We start from the raw sequence: 21,723 nt of genomic DNA, 5'->3' as shown, positions 1-21,723 counted from the left end.
TATATAAAATATGGCCCTCACAAAGAACATGCTTAATAAATAAAGTGTTTGTTGAATGAGCAAACTATAATCCTGTCAGAAGATAATAAAATAATGCTTTAAGTGTTCTGAATTTTTCTTAATGGTAAGAAAACAAAAGGCAATATTTCTAGCCCCCAAAATGAGAGAGCCAGATTCTCAATTGATATGTGGGTAGGGTTTTAATGTACTTCCCTTCCTACTCTTTCCAAAAGATACTATCTAATGTGCTTGGAATAATACTCCATATTTATTGCATGTTTTCTTTGTGCAGGTACTATCCTTGCTTTTGTGCAGGATGTAAAAGTTTAAAGAAAAAGTTCATTCTCTGTTGGAATTTAGAGACTAGCCAGTGAAAGAAGATAGGCACAGATAGACGTAAAAAGATAATCAACATTGATTATTAATTATAAGACATTGATAAGTGTCAGTTGAATGGTTCAACCCATGGACTTTACAGGAGTTGAAACAGCAAAGCACAGAATGACCTCAGGTGGTTAAGTAACACTTCATTAAGGCTTAATTTTATTTTATTTTAACATGGTATTTAACCCTCTAAATACATTATATCTCACAACTCTGTGAGGTAACTACTCAGTTTTTATACCCATTTTTTCAGATGAAGCAACTGAGGCTGAGGGAAATGAAGTGACTTGCCTAGGGTTACAAAGCTGTTAGTCAATGTCAAAGGCAGGATTTGAACCCAAGTTTATCTGACTTCAAAAACAGTGTTGTCCACTCATTCCATGGTAGAATGAAAAGAAAGCCAGAATGGGAATTAGGAGAATTCAGGTTTGCAACTCATCTTCTAACAATGTGTGACTGTGGGCAGTCACTTTAATCTCTCAGTTTCTTGATTTGTAAAACTAGTGTTGTGAGGTAGCTCTTCTCAGCCTACACAATGATGTAAGACTCAGATAGAAGGGGGGGCACTAACATGTCTATATGGTTCTTTGCAGGCTGCATATTGACTTAATTTTTAAAATGTAATGGTGTCTGTGTTTTATTGTATTTCCATTCATTTTGTTAAATATTTCCCAGTTACATTTTAATCAGGAATGCTGCTGACCACATGCTGGACAAAGACATGTGTGTGACACCTCCATGGTAGTGGATTGAGCATTGGACTTGGAGACCCTGGGCAGGTCATTTACTGTCTCTCAGCCTCAGTTCCCTCATCTCTAAAATGAGAGGCTTGAGCTCAATGATCTGTAATGCCCTTCCAGCTCTAAAATCTATAATTACATGATGATCTTTGATCTATGAAAGTTCCTTCCAGTTATAAGTGCTGTGATCTAAGGTGAAACTGAGCTTTGAAGACTAGCTAGGATTCAAGGTAATTGATAAGAGAGTGTGTCCTAAGGCACCCCAGATGGCCCATCATGTGTTCCTGGATATTAGGCTTGGTTTAGTTATGTTGTTATCCTAGAGTAAGGAGAATGATACTGGTGCGAGAAAGCAGCAGCTGCTTGGAAAAGAGGACTGATTGTGCTTAAGTGATCCTGGCAGGACCTGAGCTATGTTTTCACTTAGCTGTTTCATGGAATGTCGGCTCCCTCTCCTTGTGTGGTCTTTAAAGAAAGAAAACATGAGTGTGTATGAATAGGCATACTTGGGAAAATGCCTCACTTGGATTAAGTCCTGGGCTGTATATTGAATGAAACTCAGCTGCCCGATCATTCCTTCTTGCCCTTCTGTTGATTAAGAATCCACATGCCCACAGTGTTCCTGCCTTCTCCGCCGCCTCCACCCCCCGCTATATTTGTGTTAGTAAACTTGCCAGCCAAATTAATCTTGTCAAAGCCTCCAGATAAGACCTTTGTGACAGGGAAGCCTGTGTGGTAGGTGCTCAATTAGGCATCCCTTTAAGTAAGACCTGAAGCCAAGATTGACAAACGACTCCCAGCTGTCATGTATTGTCTTTTCATTTCTATTGGAATACATTGCAGGTGGAATCTGGAGGAGACGGGAGGGCTGGGGGAGGAAGGGGCTACATCTGCAAATATCATCCCTAGATATTTTTGTTTTCTGTGGAAGGAGGTTAGTTTTTCCTCTAACGAATTAGCTGTGAGGGAAAGCAGCCGCCTTTGGCAAATGGGCGTTTGTCAAGCTTCACACACACGCACACAAAATAGTGTTAAAACAGCTCTGAGCAGACTTGCAAAGCTGGAGTCTGGGAACATTAGGATGCACAGTGCTGGTGGCAGTGTGCTGCCTAGTGCAAGTTTCCTGGGAGTGTTTCTTCTTTCAACTGACACAGCAAAGTCTCCAGTTCTGAAACAGCTGTTTTCCTGGACGCTCTCGAGAGACATTCACTGCAGCTGGTCCTGATGTCCACGGAACAGAAGCTAGGTGGACCTCGGCAGCTTGCAAAAGCAGCCCCTCTGCTCCCTTAAACAGATGGGAAGAGAAGCAAAGGAGGCTGGCCTCCGCTTGGGATCGTTCCTCCGCCGGGCGGGTCAGTTGCTTTCCACCGTGACGAGGAGAGGAGCTGCTCACTTTTTTCCCATTGCAACTCCTTCTCGGGAGCTAGAGGCTGCCGGTCCCCTAATTACCTGTCTCCCGCTCTTCCCCGCTGGTGTGGAGCCTGGAATGATTTGCCTGCTTGGAGAATGTTGACTTTAGAGTGGGAGTCGGAAGGACTGCAAACAGTGGGTATTGTTGTGATTATATGTGCGTCTCTGAAGCTGCTTCATTTGCTGGGACTGATTGATTTTTCGGAAGGTAAAGAGGCTGCTCACAGTTGGGGCTTTTGGTAGGGGACTGACTGGTTCACAGGATTGGGCTAAGTCCTGCCAAAGTTGAGTCAAAGTTTGAAAATCAGCATGCTCCACGTGTGCAATCAATGTGCTGTGTGACTTCCTTCAATTGGCCCTGATATTTCATACTGGGAGGGAAATGCAATTGTGTCAGAAGGCTCGTTTGTGAAATAGTATGGTTCTGACAGCGTGCCTGTGGTCCACAGGCAGTTTCCAGGGTGGGAAACTGGCAGTCTACTCTAGATGCTATCCTAGGCTAGCCTTGCAAGTTGTTTTGTAGTTGGCAAGTTGATCCTGACCAATTCGCATTCCTTTAATGAGTAATTCTGTCTGATTAATGATGGTAATGTGCTTCATTAGCTAAGATGCTAACCTGGGGGATGGAGGGGTCTAGGGAAAAGAAATGTGGGTGAACTGTGATGTAAACCAGTTAACCTCTGGCTCTGTTCATGTGTATTTTAAACACTAAATTTCAACCCTTTGCCATTTAATGCCTTTTGAATCTACTTTGTGCATTTATCTTCTCAGAGTTTGTTTTTGCTGGGTGCATCTCCCTGCCTGAATACAAGAGGCAGTAAGCCCCTTTGCCTGGTATAAATTATATGACCTTTACTTTTGCTCTTTGAAAAATCAGTTTGCTTTACTAAGATATTACACAAATAGTAGTTTTGTTCTGGTATGTTTGCCCTAACCATCTTTTTTTTTTTTTTTAAATCTGTTCAAGCCAACCTTGAAACAGCAGGACTTTTTAAAAATAGCATGCAAATCCCAATAATTTAGGGTGAATTCTGCACCTGGGCTGTTTTCTTCCCAGATGAGATTGCTTTAGCTAATTTTTCCTTCCATGATTGGATCCTTTAGGATGCTAGGTAAGATTATTCCTAACACAGTTGTTCCCCATAAATGATGAGTTGAGAAGGATTTCCCATCATGATTGGGGTTTAGATAAATGAGTTTTCTTTTGTTTTGAAATTCTTGTGACCACAGGTGCTAGGATGACATTATCCCCAGATAAATCCTGTAAAAATGCTGATTCACTTTAATTATATATATATATATATATACACACTGATATGTGTATACGTATGTCTATATATAAACACATATGTGTATATATATAATGTGTATGTGGATACATATAGGATAATTAGCCTGCTTACACACACACACACACACACACTTTTTAAACCTGTTTTCTTTAGATTCCTTATTTGTAGACCTGTAAGGAAAGAAATGAGTTATCACTTCAAATTCTTATCTCTTCCTCCTCAAGTACTCTATATCTGTGACAAGTCCTGCTTAATCACACATGAGAATAACATTGCAAAGGGATGAAAAAAAAGCCCAGAAATTACTTTCTTCCTATTCTGATATTACACAGTAATTTAATTGAACTACTGGAGGGAAAAATTGCATAATCAAACTTCTCACAGTGCCCCAAACCAAGACTGTACTCTTCAGAGATCTTTGGCCCAGCACATTGGTTTCCATAACTCAATAAAATTCCAAGTGAGAAAGAGTACATCTTGCTGTTGAAAACCTTTCTAGTGATTTCATTTTGAGAATGATGTTGTTTTTTTATTGCTCCCATACAGTTTTAGTCTCCATGTCACTATTCCCTTGCTCCCATGAAATATCCTAGAGGTGACTGCACTTCAGAAGCAGAAGCAGCAATTTCTAGATTCTAACATCTCCCAAGGAACTTGAGGAAGAGAACTTTGACATCTGTGTAATATCATGTATTGTTTCTTATAATGCCACTATTGATTGCGTGTGTCTTAGAAGGTGAATATCCCATGTTCAAGTCCATTGGGAGTGACTCAGCTTTTCATCTATTCTGAAAGATGTCTTTATCTCATACACTTTACCAAGTAGGGGGTTTTCAAAGGCAATCTTCCAAACCATGGTTCTGGCATGCAGAAAGTGTATTAGTTGCCCTGGTGTCCTTAATTCACATGTTCTGTCTAGAAACAGTCTTCACATATTTTTCAGAGGAGCTTTATCCCTAATTTCTTTTTCTCTTCTGCACTTCTGAAACCATTTATTTGGTCTTACTTTGGCCCTTACTTTTTTTCCTATCTTACATTGGAGTTATCTGAATTTGCCTTATCTCCTCTACTCAGGTATAAACTCCTTGAGGGCATGAACTGGATTTATTCATTATTGAATCCTTCAGTTCATCTTCTGCACATAGTAGGGACTGAATGAATGTCTATTGATTTGAACTGAGTTAAAAATTTGGTTTATAAAGTATTTTTGTGTGAACTACAGGTTTATGATAAATCAAAATAAGTCAGCATAGGATGGCGTTGCTATAAAATAGTAAGTAAGAATATCCTAGTATAGTTATACTTTAGTGTGAGAAACATTTATGTCTCATTTAAGTAAAATTTTTATGTCGGTAAAATATCATTTTTCCTCCCTATAGTACATTTTTAATAGAAATGCAGGTTTTCTAAAATTGAAAGTAAGTGATAAGGGATAAGATAATGATGCTAATGAGATTTTTCTCTAATTATTTTGGTTCATACACATACTTACTAATAATGGGAAAAGGCAAGAATATTGGCAAGAATGTTGCTTATTATTGTGCAAATAAACTGAAATAATTTCCCCCTAAGAAATGTGGTAAATTACCACCTTCTCTCCTGGAATTGTCTTTAAAATAAAAACAATGTCCTTGCTCCCCATCCACTCCACAAAATTCAATTAAAAGAAAAAAAAAATTGCTCAACTTTCTAATGAGAAAACAAAGAAGGAGAAACCTGGAACACTCCTTTCTAGGTGTGGCAGATGATTTTGGAGCGGAAACCCCAAGTTCTAACAAGCAATAGCCACATCCTGAATAGAGGTTGAGAGTTAGTCTTCCTATATTTTATTCCCCTCAAAAAAACTCCACATTTCAGCTATACTACCTACATGTTGGTCCTCATTCATGATGTTCCATCTCCCAGCTTTTGCACTAGCTGTCCCCTATGCCTGGAATGTTCTGCCTATTTGCTGTGGTTGTGTGGTTTCACACACAATCCTATTTTTGTTTTTTTATAATGTTAAAATTTTTCTAATTGACAGTTGTTGAGGACAGGGACTGTCTTCTACTTCCTTTGTGCCCCAGTATTTAGCACAAACAGTAGCTAGCATTGTATTTACGTAGTGTTCAGTCATTTCAGTCATGTCCAACTCTTCATGACCCCATTTGGAGTTTTCTTGGCAAAGATACTAGAGTTTGCCACGTCATTCTCTAGCTCATTTTACAGATGAGGAAGCTGAGGCAAACAGAGTTAAGTGACTTGCCCAGAGTCACACAGCTAGTAAGTGCCTGAGGCCAGATTTGAACTGAAGATGAGTTTTCCTGATTTCAAGTCCAGTACTCTATCCACTGCACTAGCTACCTTCTGTCCATTTATTTCTGCCTCTTTTTTTGTGGCTTCCTTCAAGATTCAGCTCATATCCCACCATCTATATGTTTTTTCCAAGTCTCTGAGCTTCTGAGATTATATTTCTGTATATATCTTAGTGTGTACCTAGTTATTTGTATGTGTTCCCCCCCTTTAGAATGTAAGCTCCCTGAGGGCAAGGACTGTTTTTTTAAAATTTGTGTTGTGGTTTATGGGTAGGGTATTTTTTGTATTTTTGTTTTTCATTTTGTTTCATTTTTGCCTTTCTTTGTATTTCTAGTGCTTAGCATAGTGCTGCTACATAAGCTGTTTGTTCATTTTTAATAAAAATGTTGACTGACTCACAGCATTGAGCTACTCTTGTTCATTTGCAGGGACTTCTGGGTGATCCTGATGGCTCCAGTTCTTATCCAAAATTGGTGATTGCACAGGTATTTGTAGCAGATAACTGACAGGCCCTCAGCTACTTTTAGGAACCCTAAGCTAATTTTAATGTCCTATGGCAGCCAATGCCTTCATAAGAAGTCTCTTAAGACTTGTCTGTGAAATTTCATATTTATATCCTGCAAAGCAGAGACAACCTCATCAAAGGTATCTTGGCTGTTGTTCATTAGAACCCAAGGTCCTGAGCAGTACTTTAAGCCAAAACATTCACCCAGTAGCTACAGAAGCCCAGCTTACATCTGCTTTGATCTGACTGGGGTGAAATGGTTTTCAAGTTCCATAGTAAGAGAGAGAGAGAGAAAGAGAGAGAGAATACAGTTTCAAATTATTTTTGGGGAGAGTGGTTAGATTGACAATAAAGGCGACCCTTTACCTAGTGAAGGTATAGTTCGAATAGTCAATATTTGAGTGTCTGCCATTGCAAGGCACAAATTCCATGTGATATAAGTCATTAGTTTCTTTAGAAGAATTTTTTAAAAATGTTTAGCTTCTTTGGGAGAATTCCTCTAGTTGTTAGTGGAAGGATTAAGACGTGAATCTTAAAGCTATATGCACCAAGATGTAATGAAATATGCACTTACCTTAGAACCCAGTGGCATGTTTGAGTCCATAGACATACATCTAGTAAATAGGGAAGTAGGGACAAATTGTTTCACCTTTATAAGCCTCAATGACACTGGCCCCCTTGCTGTTCTTCACACCCAACAGCCAACTCTATGTAATTTCCCTGGCTGCCCCATGTCTGAAATGCTCTCCCTCCTCCTCATTACTTCCCGACTATGTTGGCTTGTTTCAAGTGTCAATATCGCCTTCTGCCAAAAAGCCTTTCCCAGTCTTCCATAGTGCTTGTGCCTTCCTTCTAAGGTTATCTCCCATTGATCCCATACACGTCATGTTTCTACATAGCTATTTCCTATCATCTCACCTGTTAAACTATGAGCTTCAGGAGTGCAGAGACTGGTGAGGTTTTTCTTTTTTTGTTTGTTTTGCTCTGGGTTTTTGGTGGATTTTTTTTCTATATTCTCAGGACTTAGCACAAATCTCTAGAATATACTGGGCACTTAATAAATGCTTATTGACCTGACTCACTTTCCTTATCCAACAATTTATAAATGTTTCTTAACTACCTGACAATGTGCCAGATATTTTTCTAGGTACTAGAGGGAGTGAAAGACAAGGAATTTGTCTTTTCCATCAAAGAGTTTATATTCTGTTGAAGGAGACTACATGTTTACATATAAGTATATAAAATATATCCACAGTAAACACAAAGCAAGCCAGTGTTACCAACTCAGGGAGAGGTGGGGAATCAGGAAAGATTTTATATCAAAGTAGTGTTTGGGCTTTGCAATGAAGGATCCTAGGGATTCAAAAAAGCAGAGGTAAGGAGGGGAATATATTTCAGGTATTGATTTGCAAAAGCATGGAGATAAAATATAGTATTTTCTTTGTGAATGGTTTTATACACAATCCTATTTTTGTGTTAAAATTTTTGCATTTGGTAACAATTGTTGAGGACAGGAACTGTAGTTTTTTTCCTCTTTTGTATCCCATGTGCACAGGCACATGTTTAGTCATTTCATTTGTGTCCAACTCTTCATGAACCCATTGGGGGTTTTCTTGGCAGATACTGAAGTGGTTTGTCATTTCCTTCTCCAGCTCATTCTGCAGATGAGGAACTGAGGCAAACAGTTAAGTGACTTGCTGGGTCACACAGCTAGTAAGTGTCTGAGGCCTGCTTTGAACTCCGGAAGATGAGTCTTTCCAACTCTAGGCATAGCACTCTATCCATTGTTCCACCTAGCTGCCTACCTGGCACATAGTAGACTCAATAAATATTGATTGAATAACAAGAAGGCAAATTTGGATGAGCAATTGTGCATGTAAAAGTGAGTAATGTATAAATAGGAAAAGATAGGTTAGGCAGTGCCAAGCTTTAAATGGAGAGAGAGAGAGACAGAGATGGGGGGGAGAAAAGAGGGAGAGAGAGAGAGGGAGGGGGAGGGAGAGAGGGGGAGAGAGAGAGAGAGAGAAAGAGAGAGAGAGAGAGAGTAAAGTTTCTGTTTCATTCTTGAGATAATGGGAATTCAGTAGAATTTATTGAGAGGGCAGATGACATTGTGCTTTAAAGAAATCACTTTGATAGCTATGTGGAGGATACATTGGAATGGGGAGGGACTTGAGGTAGTGGACCACTTAGTGATGAGGGTCTGACCTATGGTAATGTCTGTTTGAGAACAGCAAAGGTGGTGGATATAAGTGATGTGGCACGAGAATCTACAAGCTGATTGGATGTGAGCATTGAGGGAGAGTAAAGAAGCAAGGATGATCCCAGTGTTGTGAGTCTGGATGACTAGAAACTCAATGGTTCCCTCCACAAAAACAGTGAATTTCAGAAAAGGGGTGGATGGGGGTGAAAGATGAGGTTCTGTTTTGGACAGGGTAAGGTTGAGATGCTTACAGGACATTTAATCTGAAATGCTGAGTAGGCCACTGGTGATTCAGTACAGTATTTCAGGCAAATCAGGAGAGAGACTAGAGTAAAGAAAGAACCTTAAACTATAGTAAGTCATAATTACATTTTGAAAAAAGAATTGGTTGCCTTGGAGCCCAGAGGTACAACAATTTTGGCATAATCCAAGACTTTGGAATCTCCTAAGGGACAAGGGTAGAGTGATATCAAATCTTTCATGTCTACAGAATATAGAAAAGATTTTAATTTTTCTTCTTCTGAAACCATTTGTCCTCTTCCACCAGAGAGAAACATTTAAGGTAGCTCTTTTAAGTATTGCTGAAGTTTTTAGTTGAATTTCATCTCAGGACCAAGAGTAGTAAAGTGATCCATAAAGAACTGCAATGAGCAATCTATTTAAGGAAGGACATTTAGATTCTTTGTTCTCCTTTAGGTTCCCACAATGGCCGAGTAGCTAGTGTCCCTCTTCCTATCTATTGCTCTGGGGTTTTAAAAGTATTTGTCAAGTTATCAAAGAACGAATATCCAACAATCTTAATATAAAGTGTCTTCTCTTTCCCTTCTTTTCAAACCACTCATCCCCATGCTCAGCTGCATCACTTGGTAGAAATTAAACCATATGTATTTGAGATGTTGAAAACAAGTAATCTGGCCATAAGTCAATGTTGAATTCAAACTCCTGATTTTTAGTTTGAGTACCAACCTTGTCATTCTCCTTCTGATCAAACTGTCTGGCCAGTAGGGTAGAACTGTGTTTCTTGGGATAGCTTTGTTTGCCTAGTGTCACAATAAATGGCCTAAAGAACTATAGAAAGGATTGCAGTGTGCCTTATATAAATTATTATATTTGCTCCTTAAAATGGCACTAGGAGGCAGGTGCTACTGACATGATTATCCCCATTTGACAAATGAGGACATTCAAACCTCTAAACAGCTTCGGTGATGTCATCAACATCACACAATTGATGAACATTAGAGATAGAGTTTGACCTTAGGCATCACCTGTTTCTAAATTCATTGCTCTTCTGACTTTATCACACTCCCTCTAATGTAGAAAACAACGAAAACTACATAGGCTGGATATGCTTCTAGTTAGACACATTCCATTCAATGTTGTTTTTTTACCTTCCAACAGTCATCTTCAAATACTATGGCTTCCCCAATCAGTAACTAGTAAAAACACTTCTAAAACACATTCATATGCCCTTCCAGCATTCAGTGTGACAAACATACAATACTTAAACCTAATTCATAGAAAACCTTCCTTCTGATATGTGACTTTTCATTTTATCTTACCCAGAACCAGACATCCACACCACTTCCTGGTTTTCACACCATACTGCCTATCCTTTGGCCATCATCTCCACCACTACAACCTTGGACTCTGCCTTGGGGTCTCCCTAGCTCTGATAGGAGAGCTTCTTGCCTTGGACCCAGGCCTCCCTGCCAAGGTTGTATCCATACCATGCCTCATCATGCCCCATTCTACCCCTTCAAGCCCCAAGGACTACCTTTCTGGCTTGTATGTATATCTCCAGCATTTAACATGGGGCCTGGTACAAAGTAAGTGCTTAATAAATGCTCTAGCTATCTATTTTAGGAGAAGTAGACAATTTACTTATATTTGATCTAAAAATAACTCCTCTGGGTTGGCCAGTCTTCTCAATGTCCCATGAATGAGCCATTTTCCTTCCTAATTCCATGCTTATATTGCAGACCTCATCTCAAATGATCTCTTATTGAAATCTTGTCTGTCTTTTAAGGATCCAACTCATGATGCATCTCCACAAAACCTTACCTGTTTCATCCCTCATTACCTACCTCTCCTCTAAACTCCTATGGTATTTATAATCTGGACCACAGACTTTAAACCCTTTAATTCCATGTCATTTTATTGAAATCTCATTGGGTTTAAAGGTTTAAGAATAATTTATTCACATATTTGTAAGCTTCTTGAAGTCAGGGACTAGATCTTACATTCATTTTTTATAACCAATATCATCTAGCCCAACACTGAGCATAGATACATAGACAAAGAGATATCTGAATATGTATATATCTACACCCATATTTATGTATGTATCTATATATCAATAGTTGGTACACAGTATATATTTTTTATTTATTCCCTTTTATGTTTTATGGCTAAGTTAAGCTGAGTCTGATAATAGGAGACTTCTGAATAAAGCTTTGAGTGCTAGGAAATTTAGATTGCTGATTCATAGGGTATTTGATTCAGCCAGGATGAAGAAATTTTTTTTCTTTTCCATGCTGCTTTGGCAAATAAATTGGAATTCTCAATCCCCTTGTGCTTCCTGAACCTTCATGAAGGCTGTACTTTAATGTAATAAAACTCAGCCATGAGGCAATAATGACATGTACAGTCACAAACTCAATCAACAAATATTAAGTTCCCTTCCAGTTGCTGTTCTAGGCATCTGGGCCTAAGCTTCTCTCTGTATAAAGTGGGGTTTGTATTACTTTGTAGTACCTGCCTTTGTCTCGAGGAGGTTTTGTGAGGATTAAATGAGATTTTTTAGATGGGGTGTCCAAAAAGTGTTAGTGCTATTTTAAGCTTCAATAGCTGCAAACATCATTAAGTCTTTCTGAACACTATGTGCTTATACGTGTGTATGCTCACATGCGCGCGCACACACACACATACATATATAGTTTTTTTATATATTTACAAAGCATAAAGTGCTATCTAAATGCCATTATTATTATTTTAGGCATAACAGAAGATACTCACCTTAGATCTTAAAAAAAACGATATAAAGCTGGAAGGACCTCAGAAATCATCTAATACAATCCCCTCCTTTTATAGGTCATGAAACAAGTCTAAAGAGGTAAATGATTGGTCTGAGCTCTCAACTACTAACCACAGAACCAAGACTTCTGACTTCTTGTCAAGTTCTCCATTCAATGCACCCTGCAGTCACCTCATTTTTCATCATCAGAAAAAAAAGAAAAAAAAAACAAAGCACAAGGGTTTCAAAACATGATTCCTTTAGCATCAATGTTTTAGGGTGATGAACTCGGGTATAGTTAAATTTGTGGCAGATGAAGGGTGATGTCATTCAAAATATTATATTGGTCTATAAAGTGTCCAAAGGTTGATTCAGAAATAATCCAAGGTATCCTGAAAAGGTAGGGAGGATTCCTATGCACCAATTTTTGAATCCTGTCTCTTTAACTTAGCACCTACATATCCTTGGACAAGTCATTTCCCTTCCTCTGGGTTTCAGTTTCCTTACCTGTAAAAGAAGGTGTTGGACTAAATGTTCTCTAAGGACCGTTCTAGCCCTTAATCTTATACTATTGTCTTCAGATGTGGACGCCTGGGGGGGGATACAATTTTCAGGTGTTAGCAGTCAGTGAAGTGCACTCTTGTCAGAGTAATAGGCAAGCCTGTTTGACTAATGAGATCTAAGACTTGGTGTGCATAAAGGTAAATTGAAACTGTGCTTTCAAATTTAAACAAATTAAAGAGGAAAACTGATCTTGATACATGACAGATAAAAGACTTAGAGGAGTAAAGCATCTGCAAAAACATCTAAGTTTCCACATCTGGCTTGCACAGCATTCAGCCCTTCCTAAACATCACTAGTGCATTAATGTTGAAATTAGAGATTTCCTGAAGCATCACCTTCTTGGGAAGGCACAATTAACTCCTTCCTGGTGCAATAAAATGCTCAAAGTGATATATGGGGAGTGAGCCAAATATGCTGCTTAATGACAATAAGACTTTTGCAGTTACAACTCAGGAGCTTCTTTTTGAAAAGGGAGCTCATTAGGCATTTGTACAAAAGCTCAAGATCCTTAATGGCTGTTCAGAAGAGAAATATGCAGTTCAAAATAGGATGCTAGTTTCTATGTTGTTATCTATGCCTCTTATCAGGCTGGAAATGTGTGTGTGTGTATCTTAGCATTTTATGGGCATGTTCAAGAAAAGCTGCAGAGTAAGCAAAGAAATTCTTTAGCTACAAAACACTCATAAAGTGAATGACTGACCTTCAGAGCTCTAATATCTTCAGGGAGATATGTTGCAGAATCTGAAGAAAACCTTACTCTTGTGCTAGTTGGCTGAACTGAAGGCAGAAGTTACCCATCAGGGCTTCCATCCCTTAAAACTCTCTCTTCCACCTTGATTTTCAAGGAGAACCAAAAACCCACCTGACTTTTAGGGAACCATGAAGGACCCATTGGTTCTGACTAGTACTGTACTTATTTTTATTTCTTCAGTGTTAATTGATGTGTGCTATGTAGTGGTCCACAGCTTGTGTCAGTAAACAGCAGCTGTTAAATGGTGCAATTGAGGAAAACTCTGACCTAAAGATCCCCTTCTGCCAGAGTAGTCTATTAAGTTACTAGTGAGACAATAGAAAGGAGGCTAATTACCTGGGATCAAATAGACCTGTGTGGTGGTGAGTAGAGTTTGTGGTAAGAGTTAGCGATGTGGAGTGATTACAAGTGAGGGATCTACTGAGGCTGGACGGAAGCAGTGCAGCTCCCCTGATGGTGATATTTGTTGCTGGGTCCTCTTTATCTGGTCTGATCAATTTGGTGAGTGGGAATGTTTACCTATGACAGGGATTCTAACTTTTACTGCTCAAAGCTATCCCAGAGTTATAGGAATAAGGATATGTTCATGAATTGACCCATGCCTCCACTTACCATCCCTTTAAGAACTTGTCTTCATGCCCATCCCTACCCTATATGTCTTGTCTTCTCATATTAGAACATAAGGTCCTTGAAGGCAAAAACTGTCTTATTTTTTTCCTATTTGTATCTCTAGCATTTAGCTCAGTGCCCAGTATGTAGTAAAATCTTAATAATTTATTTTTTCCATTCATTCAGATCCACCCTATCTAAATTATACCAGCTGAATATACTAGTGATTCTCTTTCACATAAGGAAAGTGTTTTGGAAAACCCACAGCATGACTTTGTACACTATTTTCCTTACACCATAAATTCTGAATTCCTAAAGATATTTTCAAGGTCAGTCCTAGAAATGCCTTTGTATGAGGAGATGTAAGAAAAGTAGCTAGATTTTTTAAAATTTTCCTTACCTTAACTGCTTTTATTTCTTTCCTACAAGCAAAAGGGACTGAAGTCAGGAGATCTAGGTTCTAGCCTTACTTTTGTCATTATCTATTTGTGATTTGTAGTTATGTCACTCAATCTATAAGGACCTTAGTTTTGTTATCTGTAAAATTAAGAAGTTGGACTAGATAATCTGAAACATCTCTTCTGGTTTTGAGATTCTTTGTTTCCATGAATCATCATTAAAGAAATTTGACTGGAATTACTTTTCTTCAGGCAAATTCTGGTAGTTGGGGAGCAAGCTTTAGATATTCATTCCTTTACCATGGGAATACCAAAATCAGGGGAAGATAAACAAAAAGAAAGAACTATAGACTAATATCATAAAGGAACATCAATTCAGAAATTTACAATTAAATTCTATGACTTTTTATAGCAATTTATCCAAGGAATCATTTATTATGATCAAGCTCTATTTATACCAAGGATGCAAGGATGGAAAACAATCAACATAATTAATTGTATTAAGATATTCTTCTTCCCTGACCCTGTTTTCTGTATTAAACACCCATGTAGAGCAAGTAGCATGCTATTGTAGAAGAAAAGTGAGGTTTTTGCTTAGCATGCCATTGACATTATAGGATTTTTTGTATTTCTTTCAAGTCAGCCTGGTGCCGTGGAATGTGTGCTGGATTTGGTGGTCACTGGACCTGAGTTTAAATTTCAGTTCTACCATTTCCTTTTTTCTATGTCCTTGGGCAAGCTATTTCATCTCACTGAGCCTCAGTTTCCTTATTGTAAATTGGATTAAGCGATATGGTATCTAAAATTACTTCCCTTCCAGCTTTAAATCTATGATCCTAAAGTAGTGGTATTCTAAAGATGCTTTGCCTAAAAGGTTAATAAAGACAATAGTGAAATTAGCCACTTTTTTTTAAAGACCATAAGAATTCAGTATATTGCCCCAACCTTGTCAATTGGAATATAGAAGTCTTAGTTTTCCCCAGAATTCTATACAAATAGGTACATTTAAAATGAAAACAAAGAGATTGCTTCAGCTGTAGCAACTAAGCACTTTTAGCATATTCAATATTAACAACATTTTTTTTGCCTTCAGAGAATAAACAAAGACAATAGCAGACATACTCAGTAAATTACATATAAGATTTATTATAACATAAACTTAATATGCAGTAGCTGTGGGGTGTGAGGGCCACGGAGATCAGTTAATTATATCATAGAGACACCCTGCATATAGACATTGATAGGAAGCACTTGAACCAAAAGTTTAAAATCTGCCTTTCTTTGAATGGGGTGCAATGGAAAATATATGGAATTTGGAATCAGAGGTTCTGGGTTTAAATTCTCATTCTACTACCTACTACTTGTATGACCCTGGGCAAATCACTAAACCTCTCTGAGCTTTAGTTCTTCATCTATAAAATGAGGATATTGGTTTAGATGGTCTATAAAGTCCCCTGCAGATGGAAATCTATGATTTTTGTTATTCAAAGCAGAGTGATTTTTAATTTTTTATAATTATTATTTAGATCTACAGTTCTCAAACTTTTTTGGTGGCAGTGGAACCTTTCACTTTAAAAAAAAGCTTTGGAGAAACTCTTACAGGAAAATCTTTCAGAACTGTCTTTTAAAGATGTCTACAACTAATAGTCACAAATGAAACACCCATTTATAAGTCATATTTTAAGGATGATTTTTTTATGACTAACAATACCACAAAAAAGTTGATAACAAAGAAGTGATCTCTTGCTATCAAGTGTTTCATAGTTGGAAACAATATGAGAAGCAAGAATTCTCCTTAATGTTGCACAATAATTTTTATTCCTCTTTTATCATCAACCATTATTTTGAGAAGTTGTTAAAGTTCATCACCCTTTCACTAAAAAAATGCAAGACTTTCTGTTTTTGTTTTTGTTTCATTGGCTACATTTTTTAAATAACTTTGAATTTTGATAGAACTTGATAATATATTTAAATTTTTGTGGAATCATTCACACCAGAATCACTAGACATAAACCTAAATAGTAGAACTATGACAATCATATAGGCACAATTACAAGTATAGTGGATAGTGTACTGGCTGTGGAGTTAGGAAGATCTGATTTCAAAGACTCTTGAGATACTTTCTAGCTATGTGACCTGGGCTAGTCATTTCTTTTCTCTCAGCCACAGTCACATCATCCCTAAAATGGAGATTTGTTAGGCAAGCATTTTGAAACCTTTAAAGCACTATATAAATGCTAGGTACAATTATTATTTCCTCTATAATCAGAATTTGAGGCTGAAATATGTAGGTGAATCTTGCTTATGTTGTCATAGTCTTGGATTTTAACATATTGGCTTTTCTCTTCTAAATTCTGGTTTTCCCTAATTAACTGAAAGGATCATTGATGCAAAAAAAATTTGAAGTAAAAATTCCTAACAATTAAGAATGGAAATGGACACCATTTATTTGACATATGCCCTGCTGAAGTATGCCTTTCACTTTGGTAGGCATCAAAGTCTTAATCAAATTCAAAAGGAAAGTCTTATGATGTAGGGAAAAAATAAAGATAATAAAATGGCAACCCAAGCTGAAAGAGGTGAAGGGAGATTGAGACTTCCTTTGATCAGAAGGTCTTGAGTATGACCATATCAAAAAGATGAGTAGGATAAGAGCACACAAGGGAAATCAGGTCAGGGACTGAAAAGAAGACAATAGATAGCAGGATAGGATTCAATGGAGCTCAATTCCTCAGGATGCTGGAATGTGTTTCCAGCTTTTTGGTTGATTTTTTGGTATTAGTTTATGGGAAATAGTCAACAATTGATGCTAGATCAATGGGAACCCAACTTTTCAGGTGGTGGATTGATTTTGGCCAAAATAATGATTGTTTTTTTTTTTCTTTGTTATAAAGAATGGCTAGAGGTAGTGGGAAGAAGGATACAGGGAGACATCCAAGCAATATAAAAAGATAGATAACAATGATTTTTCTTCAATTGTTCTTCTTTATATCAACTGAATACACACATTCTGTGCTTACAAGGCAGACAGCAATGTCAATGGGTTTCTCATTTGTTCTTTTCAGCTATTACAACCTCATTCTTTGAGGAATACTAGGGTTCTATCAGGGAGCACAAGACTTCTACAGAATGTGGTTTGTGGAACACTATAATAGGTGGCAAAGTGGATAGAGTATGGGGCCAGAAGTCAGGAAGACTCTTCTTCCCAAGTTCAAATCTGGTTTTGGTTTTTGTTTTATTGTCTAATATCTAATTGTCTAATTTAATTGCCTCAAACTCTTACCAGTTGTGTGATCCTGGGCAAATCATTTGACCCTCTTTGCTTCAGTTCCTTGTCTGAAAAAATGAGCTGGAGAAGGAAATGGCAAACTACTCTAGTTATCTCTGCCAAGAAAACCCCAAATAGGCTCATGGAGAGTCTGACATGACTGGGGAAAAAAAAACAAGCTTAACAACAACAACAACACAGAACTAAGCTAACAAGCACTTGAGTTCTTCCTTCTGGTAAAATGGAAAGAACATGGGATTTAGAGTCTGAGAATCTGGATTCAGATCTCGCTTCTGATGTTTACAACTTCAGTGTCCTTGAAGAAATCTCTTAACCTTTCCATGCTTCAGTTTTTTATGTCTATAAAGTGAGAATATTAAACAAGATGGTCTCTAAAGTCCTTTGGTTCTAAATCTACAATCTTGTATACATATGATATATGTATTTCATTTAAAATGTATTAGTAAGTGGTGGAAAAAGAGGGAAGCTAGTTCTTTAATCCAAATTTAACATTATTACAAAAGACTTATTTTGTGAGAAGGATAAACAGATAAGGGTTTTCTTAATGTAAGGTATTCAAGCAGAGGTAAGCATCCACTTTTCAGGTATGTTGGATTTAGGAGCTATGTGATAGGGAAGGGCTAAGGCTAGGTGACACTAAGGCCCCTTCAAACTAAGACAATGTCCTATAGTGGAAAGACCAAGGAATTCAAAGCCAGAGGACCTACTTTCAGGCTCTGCTACTATCCCTATAATAATAACAAAAAGACCCACAGGTTGGGCAAATCACTTAATCCCTTGGGGATTCAGAGTTCTCCTAAGAAAATTAGGAAGCTGGAATATATAATTCCTAAATTTCTTTCCAGCTCTAAATTCTTTTATGTTATGAATTCATGATACATGATTTGGTGATCCTTACTCCTTACCTATGAGATGATATTTTCTATGGTTTTTGCTGCAAAGGAAGCCTCCTTGGTAAGTGGGGCCAGAGCTGTCTATGAATTTGAATGACCTTATTACAGCAGTCAACCAAGTGGCCATCTCACCAACCAAGAATGAACAGCATTTTCATTGCTTCTCATATAATGTCTAATCTGGTGAGAGCCCTTCTTTTTATTTTGGTTAAAGAAAGTCATTTAATACTAACCCACCTGGCCACCCCCTGACAGATTACAAATAAAGAGCTAGAGCCAATCTTCTGCATTTGAAAAAATATATATAAATTGCCTTGTAAGTGAGACTTTATCAACTTTTTCAATTTCTTTCCAGATATGACATAGTTTTTTAAAAAACTCAAATTAAGGTCAGCTAGGTGACGCAGTGGATAGAACGCTGGCTCTGGAGTCAGGGGGACCTGAGTTCAAATCCAGCTTCAGACACTTGGTACTTACTAACTGTGTGACCATGGGCAAATCATTTAACCCTAACTGCTTCACCAAAACAATTAAAAACACAAAAACCTCAAGTTTGAGGGAGAGGAGGTGGGACTCTCCAAATAAATCAATCCCCCTTTCTAGATTTTAGATGAACCTGAGGATTCTCCTTAAATTTCAAGCAGACGTCTGTGAAATAGTAACATCATGTATGCCATGTTGGATATCTCAACATTCAATCTCCTTTACTGCATTTCTTTTTGTTCTTGTAGTCTCCTTCCTTGCTGAAATGGGGGGGGGCAGGGGTGGGGTATAGATATTGCATTAAGTCCAAGCTCTCAAGAAATACTCTAGCTCTGTGAGCACTGAATTAGGCAACTCAATCCCTTTTTCATTTATAAATATGAGTGTTTCATTCTTTGAAAGTAAAACACATTAAATAATATATAAGTGTCAATTGTTTCAGAAAATCCATCCAAAGCATGAAGAGCAAAGAAAGCATAGTGCAGAAGATAATTACTTAAAAAGACAAGTACAAGATTTGTTGGCCTTTGCAGGCAGGGAGAGAAACTATTCTGTACTTGTGGTCTTGCAAATACCTTCTATTATTGCCTCTATTATTTCAGTACATTTGCATTAGAAATGCCCTATCCTTAACTTTCCTTCCTCCTTCAGGGGTACTACCTCATCTCATTAAAAAGGACAATAAACAAAGCCTACTCTACAGAACCAAAATAATCATTTAGAGATTTATATCCTCCTACTGATTCTAACATGCTCTTTGGTGGCAGAATTTCCATCTCAGTTGGCATCCCACAGATGAGGATCAATGCCCAGCATGGCAGACCTAACAATGTCTATTCCTTCCTAGCATCTGCATGTCCATGAGTTTAATCCTATAGTAATGCAGTGTCTGTGATTGCTGATGTTCATGCTGGCAAAATCAACACACCTCCTACAGACTCTCTTTGATGTCAAAGACACCTAGGCGGAACACTTGAGTGCCCCGATAAAATGCACAGATGGCTTCTTTTCAGTTAATAATCTTTGCTAATATTAGCTTAAAGTTATTTAGAATATGTGCATCTTCAGTGGCTGAACCATACTAAACTTGTCCCCTGCTAAACATGCAAAAAAGAATGTTGTCATAATGGTCTATTAAAAGAGGCTGATGTGAGAGAATCAACTCTGTGCTCCCAAGTCCCAGTTCCAGTCATATGCCAGTATAAACTGGCAGCTTCTACTATTAAGAAAACAGTAAACAATTTCATTTTGCTTTTCTCCCGTGCAGTAGTGGGTCTGGGCAGTAACCTTCACGTGCAGTGTGCTTGAATACTGGAACTTGGGAAAGCAATATATTCATGGCAAAGAGACCATAGGGTTCTGATCCTCTGCTTTTGTTTGCTGCAGGAGAAAGAAAGTTAGAGTTGAAATGTTTTTACAAGTATCTGAGATAATTAATTGTAACTAAACAGTTTCAGAATTTGTCTATATGCTCTCCAAGTTCTCTTTAGGTTGGTGAATTACAGAATGAATCTATTGGATGAAGGAGGGAAGTGGGAGAGTGGAAGTTGCCAGTACAATGTCATTGAACAAAAAGTTCTGGAGTCAGGTGAACTATAGAATCATAAATATGACAAAGAGCAAGGAAGGGAGGCTTTGAGTGTGCCATGTTTGGGAGCTGACTACACACAGTAATTTGACAGGTTAGCCACATTGAACAATTGACTTGAATGCAATTCTTAGGGGGGCCGTGGAAGGAGCATTAGATCTGGCATCATGATCAAATCCTAGCTTTGTCGCTTTTGAGCTGTGTGACCTCATATAAGTTATTTCATTTCCCTAAGCTCCAGTTTCCAAAACTGTTAAATGAGGCAGTTGCATTAGATGAATTCCAAGTACCCTTTCAGCTTTAAATCCATGGTATCTCCTTCCTTATACACTCTGTGGAGATTAATGAAGGCGGGGATTAAATGAGGAAGAGATGAGAATGGGACCGTAGTCCAAAAGATCCACAAAGGTATTTGGAAGCAAAGTCAGTAGTAGTGATGAGGGTTTGAGTGAATTGGGAAGGAGAGCCTGTAAACGTACAGAACTGGACTTAAATCCCACATTAACCTGTGCAGCCCTGAAGAATGAAAAATTGCATTGAAAGTCTAGATAATCCCCTGTTGGATCCCAGTACCATATTCTTACAGATTAAAAACCAGGCCTTGCCTCTTCATAGTTTCTGTTGTAGGTTTACAACTAAAATGAATTTCAGAGATAATTAAGTCCAACCCCCTTTTTACACCTGTGTAAACTGAGGCCCAGAGAACAATAGTGAACTTAAAACCCAGCTCCTTTGATGCCAAATCAAATGCTTTTTTTTTTCTATCCCACCCTACACTTCCTCTCTTGTCAGTCCTTTTTTTGGATCTTGTTGTGAATTTCTAGTTGAGGAGATTTTAACCTTGGGTCCATGAACTATAACTAATTAACAAGCTCTCTCTCTCTCTCTCTCAATATATGTCATCATATAGTTGGTTCCCTTTGTAATCCTATGTATTTAAAAACATGGTTCTGAGAAGGGGCCCACAAGTTTCAACAACCAGTCAGGCTTTCATTTTGCTTCTGTCTGTGCTACTCCTTCTCACCTCTAATCCTTTCCAGATAATTTAGTGACTCAGTTCTCAGTATCAGCATGTGCTTCTCTGTATTCTAGATGTCCATCTGTGGTAGAATTCTCTCATTCCCGTCTTTCCGCACTCCTGGAGGAGGGAAAGTATCAGTCTATACCATGAACCTTACAATGCATAGCTTGGACCCCACCAGAGATCAGGCCTATTCAACCAGTAGAGTTATGCTCATATTATCATAATCTTGAGGTGAGCAAGTCATTTAACCTCTCTAGAACTCAGTTCACTTATCTGGAAAAT

At 38.0% G+C, this 21,723-nt stretch overlaps 1 protein-coding gene across 2 annotated transcripts in view; it reads left to right on the top strand.

Moving 5' to 3' along the window:
* The window catches only part of KCNIP4 (potassium voltage-gated channel interacting protein 4), a 493,012-nt gene that overhangs the window by 250,459 nt on the left and 220,830 nt on the right, over positions 1-21,723 (top strand). Inside the window, exon 1 of one of the 2 annotated variants that reach the window (XM_027836422.1) lies at positions 2,631-2,742. The exons of the other annotated variant lie outside the window; for it this stretch is intronic. Coding sequence (XP_027692223.1) covers positions 2,631-2,742 — 112 coding nt within the window. Of the gene's footprint in view, positions 1-2,630; positions 2,743-21,723 lie in introns of those variants that run through there. 2 annotated transcript variants of the gene reach the window in all.

This window comes from Vombatus ursinus, unplaced genomic scaffold (assembly GCF_900497805.2).
Source record: "Vombatus ursinus unplaced genomic scaffold, bare-nosed wombat genome assembly UNPS02014818.1, whole genome shotgun sequence".
Classification (NCBI taxonomy): Eukaryota; Metazoa; Chordata; class Mammalia; order Diprotodontia; family Vombatidae; genus Vombatus; species Vombatus ursinus.
This window is presented reverse-complemented; position numbering and strand designations above follow the sequence as displayed.